The sequence below is a fragment of the Drosophila takahashii genome, chromosome 3R (assembly GCF_030179915.1).
Source record: "Drosophila takahashii strain IR98-3 E-12201 chromosome 3R, DtakHiC1v2, whole genome shotgun sequence".
In the NCBI taxonomy this organism is placed as follows: Eukaryota; Metazoa; Arthropoda; class Insecta; order Diptera; family Drosophilidae; genus Drosophila; species Drosophila takahashii.
In genome coordinates, this window is record NC_091681.1 from 37,512,249 (window position 1) to 37,528,870 (window position 16,622).

At 42.2% G+C, this 16,622-nt stretch overlaps 5 protein-coding genes across 7 annotated transcripts in view; 2 read left to right on the plus strand and 3 right to left on the minus strand.

The window, feature by feature from the left end:
* Nucleotides 1–12,153, minus strand: part of eIF4EHP (eukaryotic translation initiation factor 4E homologous protein) — a 54,951-nt gene extending 42,798 nt beyond the window's left edge. Inside the window, exons 1-2 of one of the 3 annotated variants that reach the window (XM_017160374.3) lie at nucleotides 11,640–12,139; nucleotides 10,041–10,500 (exon numbers count right to left, since the gene is read on the minus strand). In XM_017160374.3, coding sequence (XP_017015863.1) covers nucleotides 10,041–10,500; nucleotides 11,640–11,677 — 498 coding nt within the window. In that variant the 5' untranslated portion in view covers nucleotides 11,678–12,139. Of the gene's footprint in view, nucleotides 1–10,040; nucleotides 10,501–11,639 lie in introns of all 3 variants that reach the window. The other 2 variants (XM_017160373.3, XM_070217149.1) reach the window with 2 other exon arrangements.
* Syx1A (Syntaxin 1A) lies at nucleotides 3,984–8,460 on the minus strand. The gene is made up of 2 exons (XM_017160370.3): nucleotides 6,336–8,460; nucleotides 3,984–4,717 (listed from the first exon to the last, which is right to left on the minus strand). The coding sequence occupies exons 1-2, from the start codon at nucleotides 7,205–7,207 to the stop codon at nucleotides 4,699–4,701; spliced, it is 891 nt and encodes a 296-aa protein (XP_017015859.1). The 5' UTR covers nucleotides 7,208–8,460; the 3' UTR covers nucleotides 3,984–4,698.
* LOC108070057 (UV excision repair protein RAD23 homolog A) lies at nucleotides 10,549–11,515 on the plus strand. The gene has a single exon (XM_017160372.3). It carries the CDS (start codon nucleotides 10,626–10,628, stop codon nucleotides 11,472–11,474), a length of 849 nt encoding a protein of 282 aa, XP_017015861.2. The 5' UTR covers nucleotides 10,549–10,625; the 3' UTR covers nucleotides 11,475–11,515.
* A 552-nt stretch (nucleotides 12,154–12,705) lies between the features above and the next one.
* LOC108070087 (ADP-ribosylation factor-like protein 6-interacting protein 4) lies at nucleotides 12,706–13,388 on the plus strand. Its single transcript, XM_017160412.3, has 2 exons — nucleotides 12,706–12,970; nucleotides 13,049–13,388. The coding sequence occupies exons 1-2, from the start codon at nucleotides 12,778–12,780 to the stop codon at nucleotides 13,288–13,290; spliced, it is 435 nt and encodes a 144-aa protein (XP_017015901.2). The 5' UTR covers nucleotides 12,706–12,777; the 3' UTR covers nucleotides 13,291–13,388.
* On the minus strand, nucleotides 13,322–16,148 carry LOC108070086 (E3 ubiquitin-protein ligase RNFT1). The gene is made up of 3 exons (XM_017160411.3): nucleotides 14,565–16,148; nucleotides 13,707–13,922; nucleotides 13,322–13,649 (listed from the first exon to the last, which is right to left on the minus strand). Exons 1-3 carry the CDS (start codon nucleotides 16,131–16,133, stop codon nucleotides 13,416–13,418), a joined length of 2,019 nt encoding a protein of 672 aa, XP_017015900.2. The 5' UTR covers nucleotides 16,134–16,148; the 3' UTR covers nucleotides 13,322–13,415.
* Nucleotides 16,149–16,622: the final 474 nt, after the last annotated feature.

A 16,622-nucleotide genomic window follows, 5' to 3' on the forward strand; every position in this document is an offset into this window, starting at 1 on the left:
TAAGCCAGGCGTATCTGATGTTGTTTTGGGAGTACATAAAAGTAGGCGAATGAACCAAGTCCCCAAAAAAAGGGTCAAGCCACATGTATTAAAGGACTTTTATGTCTGGATACCCTTTTTGGGCCAAGACCGAATCAGAGTTAAGTTGGTCTTATCATTTTGTTCCCATAAATTAAACAGACAATTAATTAGTTTAATGTGATTTTCCCATCCGAATATTCATTTAATATTAAATGTATTTTAAAACATTAACGTATTTCTTGTTATAATATTTCTCGCAATCATATTAACAACATTGTGCTGCTTTTGCGAAGCACTTTCAAAAGTTTTGCGTACATTTAATTATGTTTTGGGGATTACGCATACATTTTATAGCCCATGAAAATTTGTTGTACGACAAAACTCTAAATTAATTTTGCTGGCTTAACAAAATCTACGCCCACAATTGTGTATGTGTGTGTGTGTGTGTTTTTTGACCAGTTTGGATGGCCCCCATGGGTCATATTGAAACCCACCCACAAAACGCCCCACTTCTCAGCACACCTCTGAGCTGAAACTCATCCGACGTGCCATGAAATTTGTTTTCAATTAACAAATTATTTCGCAGCGCCGACAAAAAATCAATAACTAAGCCTTTTTCAACCTTCACCACCTCCTATTTGGCATAAAAATCTATGGTTTTTGGGAAAATTGATTCAAAGGTAATCATATCTTGCGTTTCTACACAAAGAGAAATAAATAAATTTAGTATCTGCCTGTAAACAAAATTTAAATTTAAAATCCCAAGTTTTTTATTAAATATTTATTTATCCCACAGTCTCCTGTCCTAAGAAAATTCTCCACTTTATTTCTCTGTAGATAAATTCCAAGCATTTCGCCTGCTTCGGATGTGGAAAATGCAGGAAAAAGGATGCAGGAAGCCAGCATCCTTTTCCTTTGTGCATTGCAAATTCTTACATGGTCAGAGCAAGTCAAGAAAAACGAAACTTTAGCCCTGCAAATCAAAAAGTTTTCAAGTTGTCGAGAGCATCTTGGCAGGCAACTTTCAACAGTTAACATGACAATGACGATTCTGAAAAACTTCGCACATCCGAGATGAGATAAAGTGCCCCCCAAACTCAGTCAAGTTCACATAGATATTACATGTACTGGATATTCATTAGGTTCGTCGAAACGATGACTTCTACTTGTGAATCAATAAATCAAAGCGTAGGCTGACAGCCAACAGCAAAAAAAAGTACTCATAAGCCGGTAAGATTTGTGACTCACCAGACACAAAGTTGAGATACGAAAAATAAAGGAAGATAGCGAAAAAAAAAAGCACAAAAACTCCCACATCGAAATCGAGGGGAAAAAAACGACTGCTTGGATTTGGCAAGACATCAAAATAATAGATAGACAGACAAATAAATAAATATAAATAAAAGCAGAGACCAAGTGGAAAATAGATAGATATATAAATTGAATTCATGACTTGCAGATATTGTATCTTTTATATGTACACTGCAAGGGGGCGTGGCACTGCAGTGGTGTCATCAAACTCTGTTGGCAGAAAAGAAGGCTGACTGAAAGCCACAAAAAGAAATAAGTATGACACTTAAAAGTACCTCGTAGATGTTTAAAATTATGTCTGGCTTTTAAGTTGGGATTGATGGTATTCAAAATAAATTTTAAACTATTTTTTTTGGATATCAAATATATCTCAGCAAATAGACAGCCTAATATACCCTTTACTAAAGGGTAAACAATGCTGCGGGCATTTTGTACCACATGGGGGCTTGAGAACAAAAAGGCAAACAAAAGCCATGTGATAGAGCAAAACAAGGTAAAAAGGCAAAGACATTGAAAAAATGGTTACATGAGAATGCGGCGGTTGGGGGGACGTCACTCAAGGGCTGAACTTTTAATTGCATTCGTACGTATCTGATGGATTCACTTTATAATATATCAAAATATATAAGGGTAAAAAGGAGACCCACGAAAACAAAGTGAAGCACTGCCCACACGCCTTTGTTATCTAAGCCAACTGATAACTGATAGACCATTATCAAGTTATAACACCGATGATTCATTTGTTGCCTTTGGACAACTCATCGTTTTTAGTGCGGTTCCTTCTAGTATATTTGTACAACCGAAATTAGGCGTTTAATAACTAATTGGGCTAGAAAATGTAAATAAATGCTTATCGGTCTAACGTCATCAAGAGTGTGGGTGGAAATTTAGAAGAAATAATTCTTATAATAATCCTTATAATGGCACCACCCTTTTTATCAGTGCATGCGCCTATGATAAATTAGAGAATCATTCGGGAACACAAAAGTATAAGGTCGCCGGGTGACAACGATGACTCAATTCAAAGCCTACATTCAGAGTTCAGAATCGGGGGAGGCGCGAACTCTCTGCATGTTCGACTCACATTAGAGGGGCGATTCAGCTCATTCAGAATACGCTGACAGGAAGTGATGGGGAAAACGAAACGAAATGAAATGATACATGATAAACGGCGTATAATGTAACGAAACTTTCACAGATGGATAATGCCTTCGAATTAAACACGCAACTGGCACGATATCGTGCTCTCTCCCTGGGGTCATCGTTTAAAAATAAGTTAAACAAAAGCCACATGAATGGAGTGATAGAGAACTGTGGGCCCCTTTAGAAATGGTCGAGTTTAACAAGTAAAATAAAGTTAAATCACGAACTACTAGAGAATTTTCGATAAGACCTTCTTTGTTTTGTACAATAATTGTTGAAATATTTCACAGCTGGCGATATTATAACAAGATAAATACTTGAGAAAGCTTTAAAAATACATACTTGCAAAACGTACTCAGAAACTGGGCTTCCACATATATTTTTTTCAACCCAAAAAATCCTATGAGATCATCAACGGAAAGATGTTTTCGTTATAAGTAACAAATAAAAAGACGAAATGAGAAAATAAGTGCCATAACTTTGTTTGAATTCATTTGTATGACGAAGCTGCAAAAATACACGAATGAGGCATCATTTGAATTAGAGCTTTATGCAGCATCCGTAATTTATGACAAATCGAGTGCAGTCACTTTAATTCACGTAAAATAAAACAATTAGCTAAGCTAACTGCTCAATCGTTTAATAATGTAATTAAGTAGAAAGAGAGAACTTTTTATAATTATTGTACTATAAATATTCATTAACTCGTCAATTGTCCATATCCCATTTAGTTTGAGAGAGTGTGTATTAATTAAACATTTTTTTTAATGACAGTAAGATGAAAAGAGCCGAACGACAGATAGCGAATGAAAGCTACGACGAGAAGAACAAATAGAACATGACATTCATATGAGAAATAGGAAAAAGTTGGCACTACTGTTAATTAAAAAAATGTTAACTATTGGAAATCGATGAGATTTTAAATCTTTTAGAGGATCTATTACCATAGAACTCTAACAATTGGAAATCATTGAGGAACCAAATCTTTTAGAGGATCTTTTATATGGTAATAGATCTCTGGACCACTACAACCTTGAATATCTATTCTTTACCCGAGTAGTTCCAAAGTTTTTTCATTATATTTTTAGTAGACGCTGATCTAAAATGGTTCAGAAATTTTTCAAGTACATTATACCCAAGTACCCCTCTCTATAGGGTATCGGCTATAATTAGCCTTTCTTTGTTTTGCTTCATTCGTTTGCCAAGATCTTGTTTGGCCGTCTCTTTATCGCTCCCTCTGTTTCGCTTTTCGCACTCTTGAAACTCGAAATGTCACAACACAAAGGGCACGAATTCATTAATAGAAGAGGGAGGAATTTGAAAAGGGGAGGAGATTGGGGTGTTCGGAGGACATTCGAGGACATGGAAACGCGACCTTCGGCGATTTTTCAATGCTGGCCAGTGCGACAAGTCACGAGGGAAACTTTGGCGTAGCGTAGAGAGAGTAATTGCGGGAATTGCCGATAAAAAGAATGCTAAATGTTGAATAATTATTGCGTATTACTCACCTCAGCGCGTGGGAATGGAGCATTGCAGCTGTTTTTTGTATTTCGCTGGAAGCTGGCGGTCTGGAAAACTGGAACCCGGCCTGGAACTTCCCATAGAAGACGAGAGGGCGTGGCAGGGCGGAGTCGCGTTTTTTTATTTTGATTTTTTTCGGGCTTTTTAGATTGCATTTTTGTGGTTTGAAATTAAATTGCAGTTTGATTGATTGACATAATACGAAGTCGTTTTACGTTTTATGTTTTTCGCAATTTTCGCTCGCTTTTCTTTTCACTAAAACGCGGTGTGTTAACTGGGTTTTTTGTTGTTGGTTGCATTTTTGTGGTGGAAACGTGCTGATTGTTGTTGTTGTTGCTGTTGTCGTTGCAGTTTTCGGGTTTTCTTTTTGCGCTCGTTCAAAAGATCAAAAGGTGAATTAACGAATAAAAAACGTGCACATAATGCAGGTCTGACATTTGCAGGTGGTAATTGTAATTTTAATACTAATCAAAATAGAAATTCACCAATTCGCGTGAGTTTGAGTTTGTATTGGTGCATATTAACAAAATAGCATTTCCTACTTAAAAGCGAAAGCATTTCTCCGTGTGTATCTTAATCACAATAATTCTCAAGAACTCATACACATTATTTATAAGTATTATATAATGATTTTGCATTGTCTGAATTATTGTACTACAAAATGTGTGTAGATAATGCAGATTATAGGCCTTGATGAGCATGCTACTTGCTTGCTTGGATTCTATGTGGTTTTTTAGTTCATTTGTGAGTGCAGAAAAGTTGATTGGTTTGAATTATTTTTGTTAAATTGATTTTTTTTACAGCCGCATGCCAGAGAATATTTTTTGTTGGGTTATGTATGAGGAATACATAGATATATTTGAATTTGCATTCCGATTGTTAGTTTTTGGGATGTGAGGGGGCGGTGGGGGGAGGAAAGAAAGGAAAAATAAATTAGGTTAATCAAGAAAGAAAAAGTATTAAAGAGTGTGTGTGTGTTTGTGAGTTGCGTGTGTGTGAGTGTGAGAAATGAAATCATAGCTAAAATCGAAATCCATTAATTTCTGTTAACTTTTCTGGCGATTACAAAACGAAAAACAACATACAAAACTTGTTTTTAGGGAAGTCAAATAACAAAAAAAACAACAAAAAAACTTGTCCAATTGTTTGCGCAACAAAGAAAGAAAAAAACTGAATAATCAACTTTAAATTTAACAGTTTACCGATTAATTTGAAGCTGTATATATATGCGAGTGTGTGATTGAATTGTTTACCCCTTTTAAAGTCAGCATTCCATCAACTTCCTCAACTTTTAGAGCTTCGGTTCGGTTGGGTTTTCATGTTTATTTCGTTTTCGCTTTATCATCTTCATTGAGAATGTCCGAGTTAGCTATTTATCTAGTTTTATATTTGTATAATATATATGCTGTGTGGTTTTTGTATAATTTATATATATATTATATGCATTCAATAAATATGAACATGTTAAGTAAATAGCATTATAGTAAATAGTCAATATAGTTATTATCTCGTATAATAAACAATCTTTTTATAATAAATATTCAAAAGTTAACTAGAGATTTGTTGCATCTTTCTCTTCCTCTTTTTCATCATCGGTGTGAGTGAGTGAGTGTGTGGGTGATGGGGCTACTTTAAGTGTGAGTTTTTAACAGGAGAAAACTAAACTAGTTGAACGAACAAAAAACTAAATGCATTTTCAAAGTTGGAAAAACGAGGAAATCAACAAGATTTTCATTCTCCTCTTCTTCCTGCAAAGCATTTGCAATGAGTGTAAGTGTGAGTTGGAGTGTTCCTTTCTTTTTTTATTATAATTCTCGTTTTTTTTGCTTCGCATTATAACAATAATCAATAAAATTTCATGTTTTCTTTTTTTGCAATTACTTTTCTTGTAGTTTTGTGTTTTTTTCTTCTCTTTACTCCTTCTCCTTCTCATTTTTATTTTTAATTTAATATATTTTCAATTAGCAATTTGTTGTTTACAAGTACTAAATATTCTGGTAGCTATAACTTGAGTTTCATGTGTGTGTGTGTATATAGGGATAGACTCTGGGGACTTGAGACTCTCGTTCTTACTAACCATACATGTTTTTCTCTATATATATTAGCTATAATTGGTGTAATCGAGCCCTAATTTCGTGTGCTTTTTTTTTTTTGTTATCGGGGGTTCACTGGTTGCGGTCTCTTACAGTTTAAGTTTCGATTTTGTCTTCTGCAATTTCTCTGGGTGGGTTGCGCAACATCCTATATAAGGTCGGGTCTTGACAATGAGATTATGTGTGAGTGTAAGTTGAGTGTATGTAGTGTAGTGTAGTTTGTAAGTAATTGCATTCGAGATTTACATGAAATAACTGCTAACATATGAGGCCGCTAAGATGCCCAGCACAGTGAGGCAGATCAGTATCATGATCTTCTTTCGTCGGGCTTTACTCTGGTACTTGAGCGCCTTCTTGGTGTCCTGAGTTGCCGTCTGCACATAGTCCATAGCGTGCTCCACATGGTACTCAATGCGATCGATCATCTCGCCCTGCGACTCCACCAGCATGGCCATGTCCATGAACATGTCGTGCAGCTCCTTGATCGAAGTCTCCAGCTTCATGATGTCCTGATGCCGGGCCTCGATGTCCGCCAGCGTCTGTTTGGCCTGCTGTGTCTCCATGATGATGCCCTGCGTGAATACGGACGAGTTGCCCTCCTCCAGCATCTTCTCCAGCTCATCATCGTTGGTTGGCCGCCCAGTGATCTCCAGCTGACGCTGTATCCTTCCCTTGCAACGCTCCCGATAATCGGTCTGCGTGCGATTGTATTCGGTCATCACCTCGACGAATTTCCGGGACAATGTCGAGTGCTGGGTCTTTCGGATCCTCAGATCCGCCGATGACTTGTTCTGCTGCTCCTCCTGTTCGATATTCTGCTCGATGCCCTTGAGTTTGCCCCTTACGCGATTGGCATTCTTCTTGATATCGGCCATCAGATCCTCGAGCTCCTGCTTGGTCTTCTCGTCCGTTTGCGGGGCGGACAGGATGGCCGAGTGCTTCTTCTTGACCTCCTCCACGTTGTCCTGCACCTTGTCGATCATGCCGCGAATCTCCTCCACCTGGGCGAAGAAGTCGTCCATGTAGGAATCATGGCCATCCACATTGACGGCCACCTCCGTCTCCTCCTCGTCGTCGGATTGGGCGGCATGGAGAGCGGCTAATCTGTCTTTAGTCATCTTTGTTGTAGGGGGGTTTTTTAAGGGGTTTTTGAAGGGGTTTTCTATGGGATTTTATTGTTTATAGTTTTTTTTTTTACTTCGTTTTTGAAGGTTTGGTTTCCGTAAGCTTTACGTAAGCTTTCGTTGCGCGGTTTTCGCAGATTGCGTTTTTGCGATTAGCAGTTAAACGTTAAACACGCACACACATAAACCACACGTGTAAACGCGCGCGCGGAGTTTTTCCTTTTTGCAGCTTTTTTGCTTTGCTTTTTAACTTGTTTGCACGTTTTTCCCACTTTTGCAAGAGAGACCTTTTATTGATTTTCCGCTTTTGGCTGGCAGCTCTCTCTTTTCGGTTTACTTTTAGTGTATAATTTTAACTTAACTGGCACTTTGGCTGGCGTTTTTTGGTTAATAATATTATGTTGTTTTATTTTTTTGCTTTTTGAGTGTGTGGTGTGGTGTTATTTCGCTCAACGGGGAGAGTGGAAAGAATGAGAGAGGCAAAGAGAGCGCGTGTTGCGGGCGGCGGCAGCGACGTCGACTGCGGCAGAGCACCTCTTCAATGCCAGCAGCTAAAAAGCTAAAGCTGCTGCTGAATTAATTCTTTTTTTTTGTTATTTCTGACTCACTGGTTTTTTTAATAAAAATACAACGTCCATATAATTTTAATCTTTGCCGCTTGTTGTATTTGTTTGTTTCACTTTCGCACTGGCGCACGGCACACACACGGACGCACACACACGCACACGCTGGGGCGATAAACGATTTTCGGCAGTGGGAGAGGCTACCGAAAATCTCTTAAAATGGGCAAAAAAATCGATTTCTGCGCAAAGCTCCAATTCTGCCGTCTGCTTTTGCTGCTGCTTCTTCGTCTTTCTCTGCTTCTGCTTCAGCTTCTTCTTCTTGTTCGCGGGGGGTGTTACGGTGGGCGTTATTTCTCTCCTTTTCGCTTGCGTTTTATTTTCGTTTGTTGCGTACGCGTCGTCGGCGGCGATTCACAGTGTGTGTGTGTGTTGGAGAGGGACGCACGACCACTTTCTCGCTCTAGCACACTGGCTGTCTGGGCTGGCACACGATTTGTTGTTGTCGCCTATTGTTTCACCCGCACATTCTCCGTATTTTTCTGAAGCCAATGTGTGGGCAATATTTTTGCTAATTTTTTCGCGAAAAACAGGAAATTATTTCGCGATCTTTCCCGGCGGCTGAAGGTTTTTGTGTTTTTGAATGCGAGCGAAACGAACGCAGCACCTCGCGCGGGCAAACAATTTTCGAGTATGACCGCAGAGCGACCGTCGGTGTAATACCTTCCGGCTCGCTCAAAAAAACTCAAAAATATACTAAGTGTGTAGAAAAAAATACCGTACATATTGGAAATTCCATGAGTTAGCAAAGTTCTTTACCAGTCCAATTCAGCAAGAGAACTGATTGGAAGCCTTTGATGTTCATGTTTATTTTTAGCTACTTTCAAATCTATTAGTTTAATGTTTTATAATTATAAGTTAGTAATGTTTTTTATTGTGTAAATTGTTCTTATAGAAAAGCAGTAATTATTTTTTAAAGTGCATGAGATATTAGTCAGTACTGAGCGGAGACTCAAACCAGTTCAGCCCTCGCGATTCCAATTGGAAGAGCTCTCACTTTCTCTCTCTTAACATCTCTTGATTTGCTGAACAAGTGTTTATGTGGGTGTATTAGCATGTGGAACGTGTGAAGAGAGCGCGGGCGCTGCTACACTCTATTTGTGTGGTATATGTTATAAATTGGTATTTTAAATTATCAAAACGGAGCAGGATATTATTTAGTATCCTTACATTCATTTTTAAAAAATATGCCTGAAATATTCCTTTTTTTTGGTTTGCACATTTCCTAATATTTCTAAAGTCTGCGCATTAAAAATATATTAGGTTCTTTATGTAATCAAGCTGTATTGTTTAGACCTTTCACCTTCATTTTAACTATTACAATTTTGTAAATAATTATAATTGCAAGTGGTTGTGCTTTTTGTTTTCTCTTTTGCTCGGCATTTTCGTGTTTTCACTTTTGCTGTCAATTACCGCAGAAATGACCCGAAAACGCCTGACGAAATGTGCTAAAAATGCCGGCACATTGCATCCATTACGTCAGCCCCCATCAACAGCAACAACAATCAGCACGGGTTTGTTTGTGGATCCCATTCGAACTGGGAAACGTCATGCGCGAGAGTATTTATGAATGAAACGCAACGCGACCGGCACTTTTGTTTAAGCGAATCGCGAGCTGAAAGGAACTTGCAAATAGGCCGCTAAATGCAATAATATATACGTGTATATGCGGCATTTATAAATAAATACAAAAATTAAGTAATACAGGGTTGTGAGGCCCTGTGAAACGTTGCGCAACACTGGTCAATTTTTAAATTTAAAAATTCCCTTCTTTCCAATAAGAACTTTAACTTAAAATTTTAAATATATAAAGGGGTTTCTTAATTATAATATCACGTTTAATATTTCAAGAAATATCTTTGAAAAAGATTTAAAATTTACTATTCAATCAAAACCTCCTTTTTAGGTGATTTTTAATTGAAAATATTTAGGTTACTTATTAGTTTGAAGAATTTAATAAATAAATATTTAAAAAGCAAATATTATTTAATTTATATAAGAAGATTTTATAATAATATCTATTTGTAGCTTGATCATAAGGTCAATATTAATTCTCGATAAAAGTTTTTATCAAAAATTAAATATTTTTATACGTTAAAAAAGCTTTTATAAAAAAATGGGTCTTATTCAAACAGGAGGCAAAAATATATGATATCCCGGCATGGTTTCCCCTATCAAAGGCTTACTAAAGAATCTCAAAAACTCACCGGATATTTGGTCTGTAGGACGATTCCGCATATCTCGTCGCCGACGAGGAACTGCTCGCCGAGCATCGCCATGCAGACGTTCTCCCAGGCCCTTTCGATCTTGTTCTTGCGCAGCCGTATCACCCACTGGCCGCCCTTGCTGTTCGCCGGGTCCTCCCACATCGGCTTGATGCCCTGCTTGAACAGGCTGAGCTCCCTATACGGCTTCAAGGCGGTGGGCCTGATGAGGTGCGAGTAGAGCGACCACCACTGCTGCACGCTGGCGCACCGGCCGACCACGTGCAGCGACTTGCTGTAGTCGGCGGCCGCCCGCTGCGTCCCCTTGCGGGAGAACCAGAGGCAGTATGTGTGCTGCAGCCGGTTCTCGCCGGGCGCCACCTCCAGCGGCGGCAGCTTGTCCACGTCTATCTCGTTCTCCACATCGCTGTCGTCGCTGTCGACGAGATCTGGCCAGATTTTCCTGAAACGGGTGTGCATTTTGATTAGTATGTCAAGGGAAAGAAATCAAAAATTGAAAATAGGATTCACTAGGTCACCGCACAGTCCACAACTCACTAGCCTTTCTACTCTCTAAGCTAAGAAAAAATGAAGTTATCTATTCGCATGCTGGACCAGCGCACCATTAGTTTGGAAATGCAGGAAACGCAGGATGTGAGGGCTCTCAAGGAGCAACTGGGCAGCCTTCCGGAGGTCTCCTTGCCCGTGGAGAGCCTGCAGCTGATCTACAGTGGCCGCATCATGGAGGATGCCCTGCCCCTCAGCGAATATCGCATAGCGGAGGACAAGTTCATAGTGCTGATGGGCAAGAAGGCAGTCCAGGTGAAGAAGGCGGAGCAGCCGGAGGAGCAGGTGGCGCCCACACCGCCTCAAGAGGTCACCCCTTCTGGTTCCCCCGATGAGCAGCGTGTGCTTGATCTCATGGCCATGGGCTATGGCGAGCAGGAGGTGCGATCTGCTCTCCAGGCCAGCTTCAATCATCCGGAGCGTGCAATTGAGTATCTGATTAGTGGGATTCCTCAGGAGGAACAGGCTCCCGTGGAGCAGGGTCTCCAGCAACTCATGGGGGATCCTCGCGTGGCCCGAGTGCGTGAAATGATACGCGAGAATCCCGAGCTGCTGCAGCTAATCCTGGCCAGGCTGGCCGAAACCGATCCGGCTGCCTACGCGGCGGTTCAGAGTCATCGGGAGGAGTTTGCGGGCATGTTACTTGGTGGCGAAGGTGCTACCTCCGAGGTGGAAGCCCAGGTTCAACTCACAACCGAAGAATTAGCCGCCGTGAAGCGACTGGAGGCACTGGGCTTCCATCGAGTGATGGCCGTGCAGGCTTATTTGGCCTGCGACAAGAACGAGCAGCTGGCCGCGGAGATTCTCTTCCGCCAGTCGGAGGAGCAGGAGGAGCAGGAGGAGCAGGAGGAGCTGCCTCGGGATGAATAAAGCGAGTTGGGCGCACGTAAAGGCAGCCAGAACATAACCTAACAATTGAAGAACCTAAAGTGAAGAAGATGAGCTGTTGGCCCAGTTCTCTTGTTGTTGGAGGGGATTTTTTGGCTGTGGCGGTGGGTGGTGAACGGTGGGCGGTGGGTGGCGCTGCCCACTTACGACTCGTACTGCTTGCTGGCTACTTTCTCCATGCTCATCCTGGCAATGCTGATTCCGCTGATCCTGGATCCTACTAGGTAATTACTGGTGATTCCTTCGGCCGCTGCTTCTACCGCTGCAAGAAGAAGAACCTGTGGATCTCCCGTAGATTCTGTAGATTCTAGTTGCTGCTGCTTCTTCTGGCGCAATTCTTCTTTTGCTCCTTGGTTGCGCGCGTGTGTGTGTGTGTGTGAGTGTGCCGAGCGTGCGTCTGTGTGTGTGTGTGGTTTTGGTGGATTCTCTTGCGGGCGAATTTTTTGGGGCCGCCGCTTCTTGGGGGAGCGGTTCGCTACGGGTCCGCCGCTCTCGCTCTCTCTGGTAAACAATCGTGTGTCCTGTGCCTGATCCTTTGCGGTTTTTATCCAGTGGGTTGCTTATTAAACCCGGCCGTTTCGTTTTGGTTCGCTCGACGTTTTGACGTTTCTTTTTGTACACAACACAACATGCGTCTGATAGGTTCCACTTGCGGTCCACATTCCACGCGGCGCTGTCAATTTATTCATCGATATATTTCATTTTCTTAAATATGCGACGAATCACCCTGTGGGCCTGTTTTTTTTCGAGTTTTTTGGCGCAAAAGTTGAACTGTTTTGAATTTGAATAAGGCAAATGGGGATCATAGGAAATTTGTTGTTTATTTGAATGTAGAACAGATTATAATTATAATTATAATAATAATTAATAACTAATAATAAGTCGAAGCGATACTTTGACGTTAACTAACACTACTTAAATACCCTGGGAAGGAGGGTATATCAGGCTCTACATTATTCGAAACTATTAAGAATAAAATTATTATTATTTTGTTGATTTTAGTTAGTAAATCATGAAGTGTTTTTTTTAAATTTCAATAGATAACTGTTAATTTTTATAAATTTATTTACAAAATTTTTTTAAAAATTAACTGGTATAATTTTCAATATTTTTATATTTTTTCATAATTTTATTGACACAATTATATACTTAAAAAAAACTCTGCCACAAACCCACCCTAACAAGAACCCACCCCAAACCCATAATTTACAGAGTACCCATACGCTTATCGACTTTTTGTCTTCAAAAAACCGTTTGTTTACGTTCTCCTGCGAGCGGTTAAAAAATGGGTAAAAGTGAGAAAAAATCAAAGAAAAAGCACAAGGAAAAGCGGAGGGAGCACAAGGAGAAGCACAAGTCGCGGAAATCCAAGAAGCACAGCCGGAAAAAGGAGGAATCCCCTCCGCCAGCGCCGCCACCTCAGAATGGCACCCAAAATCAGCAGGAGGAGGAGGAGGAGGACTTTGCCATACCAATAGGTCCGTAAGAACACCCCCCTGTATATATAATCAAGGTTTGCTGAACACCCTGCCCACTCTGCCACCCCAAAACTCAAGCACTGATGAACAGCAAGTCGCATGCACCGGAGACTCCCGAGGAGTACCAGCGCCGCCAGAGCCAAATCCGCCGGGAGGTCGATCCGGTCACCGGGCGGGTGCGCCTCATCAAGGGCGACAGCGAGGTGCTGGAGGAGATCGTGACCAAGGAGCGCCACGCGGAGATCAACAAGAAGGCCACCCGCGGCGACGGCGAGTTCTACGAGGCCCGATCTCTGGACGCCGCCAGGCGACGCAAATAGCAAATAACCAAATAAATTCTTGTCTTTGTAGTAATAATTAATAACTGTCAGTTTAATTAAACAAAGGGCTAGCTAGCGATCTATATGTACACGCGAAATCCGTGGAAATTTCTTTGGTGGCGCAGCTAGTACAACTGATGGAAGAAGGTGGTGCTCCCGTCCTGCCAGGCGGGATCGTCGCTGACCTTCGCCCGGCACATCGGGCAGGTCTGCTCGCGCTTGAACCAGGTCTGGACGCACTCATCACAGAAGATGTGGCCGCACTCCAGCACAATGGGCGTGTTGAAGGCGTCATGGCAGATGGGACACAGGGCGCCCGCGGCATCCAGCTCGTCCTTGGTCGGCGGTCGCTCAGAGTCCTTAAAAAATTTATTTTAGCAATGGGAAAATAAGATCTTATTATTAAACACTCTTACAATATTTTTCCTGAAGGTCACAATGGCTTTTTTCAGCGACTTGCCGCGCTCCACCAGCTCGAATATCTTGGCACCCAGATAGAGCGCAGAGAAGAGTCCTCCGGAGACCACCTCCAGACCCGAATAGGACTCGTACAAAAACAGGAACCACTGGCTAATGGGCGTCACTGCCCGGTAGAACTGAGAAGAGTACTCCACCAGCACATAGAGACGGGCCTGGAATGGGAAAACCTCAATATTACTAGGGGAATACCAAAGTAATTTTATATTTTTAATGGTTTCACAGAACTCAATATATGCACAGACAAAAAAAAAAATCGATTTTAAAAAGGGTTATTTCTAACTTATTTCATATCAATTTAAGATCCAAACGTATCAACATGATATTTTATCATATCATAAAAAATACCAAATGTAGTATTTTTAGAGCAAATAATATAAAAAGAGATTAAAATAATCTTTATTCATATCAAAATGATATGAATAGCTTGATCTTTAAAATTAAAATATCAAATTGACCATTACCATTTTTTTTTCTGTGTGCAAAACTGCCTTAATTGTTAACTTAAACGTGATCAGGGAGTTCCCCTCTTTCTGGTTCTGGTTTTTCTCAAAGTAACTTGTTTTTCCTTAGCCTGATAAATAATAAATGATTCATTTCTGTTCATAAGAATTATAAAAATAGTTTATAAATGGGTTCTATAAAAAACTAAAATAATTAAGAGCTATAGATAAGAGAACCTAAAGTTCTAAACCCAGTAAAGCTTAGCCCTAATCTAACTCTGCTTTTCCCCAAGTGCATTATTATCTTCTGGAATGTTTATCGGCCGTCGATCCCTCTAGAAGCGCATTACTCACCCGCACTTTGAGTCGCATCCAGTGGTGCGGCAGCATGGTGATGATGAGTTTGACCAGCATTGTCAGCAGCTTGATGATGAGATCGCTTACGGCAATGTAGTAGAGCAGCATGCCCAGGGGAATCACCTTGAGGGCATCGTAGGCGGCCTTGGAGCCTTTGAGGGTTTCCGTGGGAAAGGCAGTCAGCTGCTGGGCCTCGGAGCTCGTTTGTTGCGACGTGACCGTCGTGAGTTCAAAGTAATTCTTGGGCGGCGGCACAATGAGACCCAGGGGATCGGGTAGCTGAGGCAGGGCCAAAAACAGACGCACTGCGACCACCACCGAAATAAGGCAAGCATCTCGCACCATCACAGCGTAGTTCTTTTGGGCCAGCCGGGCCACCTGGTTGCGCACCGAACGGTTGACATTGTACATCACCGTCTGCAGCACCAGGAGATCCAAAATGCCCAGCAGATGATCGTGTATGAACTTAATGAACAGTATGAAGATCAGCGGCAGATAGCGTACAAAATGGCTGAGGATCTGCACGACCATGTCGTCTGAAATTAGATGTTCGTCGTCGGGTGGATTCTCTGGCGGCTCCGGGGGATTGCCGCCTCCTTGTCCTCCGCCGTTCTCCCCGTTGCCCAGATCCTCGCCCAAATCCAGGCTATCGTTCGGTTCGCGCTCCTCGAAGGCCACCGGATTGCTGTTCAGTCCTATGACGCTGGCATTGTGCCGTCCTCCGTTAAGGCTGTGATTGTGCCGCATCTCTCCCTCGCGCAGCGAGATGCTCCTGCCCATAGGGCCACTTGCTCCACTCGGGCCAGCTGCTCCAGCTCCTCCGCGGCTGAACCGCAGCGGACTAACCGGCTCCGGCACCGAATTCAGCAGTATGTGCGAGTTGTCCACGGGATTGGCGGCTGGCTGGGCTACCGGTGCTCCCGGGGCAGCAGCAGCAGCAGCAGGATTAGCAGGTGGATACCTGAAATTGGAATGTGTAATAAACGAGCGCAGTGCCTCGGTCGACGGAGCCGTGGACAAAGAGAAGACATCGTTGAGATTGACACGCCAGAAGCCCATTTGCCGTACTCCCGGCGCAGTTCCGGGCGATGCTCCTGGCCCACCGGCTGCTGAAGGCTCCTCCAGGCTATGGGCGCCCATGCTGCGCGACTGCTGCAGCCGGCGGTTCATCTGCGTGGTTACGCGCACCGGGGAGCTGCTGGAGTTGCTGGCCGGCGTATAGGATCGCTGACGGGCCAAAAAGGTGGACAGGATGTTGCCGTGGCGGGCAGTGCCGCTCAGGCTGCTGCTCCTTGCCGTGGGCACGTAGCCGTGGTCCAGGTTGATGCTCGTGTTGGCCGATCCCCCGGAGATGCCACCTGCTCCTCCTAATCCTCCTCCGCCCCCTCCAGAGGTCACCGACGACGAGGAGGCGGGCAGCAGGTAGTCGTGCTCCGCCGTCGTCGAGTCATTGTCGTCGCTCTCGATGCTGATGGACACGCCAGCCGATGCACCGCCCTCCTGGGGGCCACCGCCTCCTCCTCCTCCTCCTCCTCCGCCGCCGCGATAGGGATCCTTGTTGTTCATTTTCAACAAAACAACATCCAACAATAACAACAAATCGATTAAGTTATCGGGTTCTTGGAGATTTTTGCCAGGGATTTTCAGTATTTCTTTTAGTATATTTTATTTAATACTATATCCATCGATGTCATGGAAAGGTGGTTTTAATTTAAAATTCCATTGTATAATTAAAAAATATCTTAAGAACCCAACAACATAAGATAACATGTTCCCAATCGAGGTAAGCTTGAATAAAATTAAACATAAAAGTGCAATGTGCAATATGAATATGTTCAAGAACTTTCAGTTACTTTTTAAACGCCATTTTTTTAGAGACATGGACGTGCACAGTACTTTGAGAAGGGGGACCACATTTTTTGTACCCATAAAAATGTACTTTGTTATAGTACATTTACTTACTTGTTACTTATTTGTAATATGATAATAATTTTAAAATTGTTTTTTTATTTTAGTTGTAACCCTTACCCTTTGTATCTTTTCCATAAAAATTAC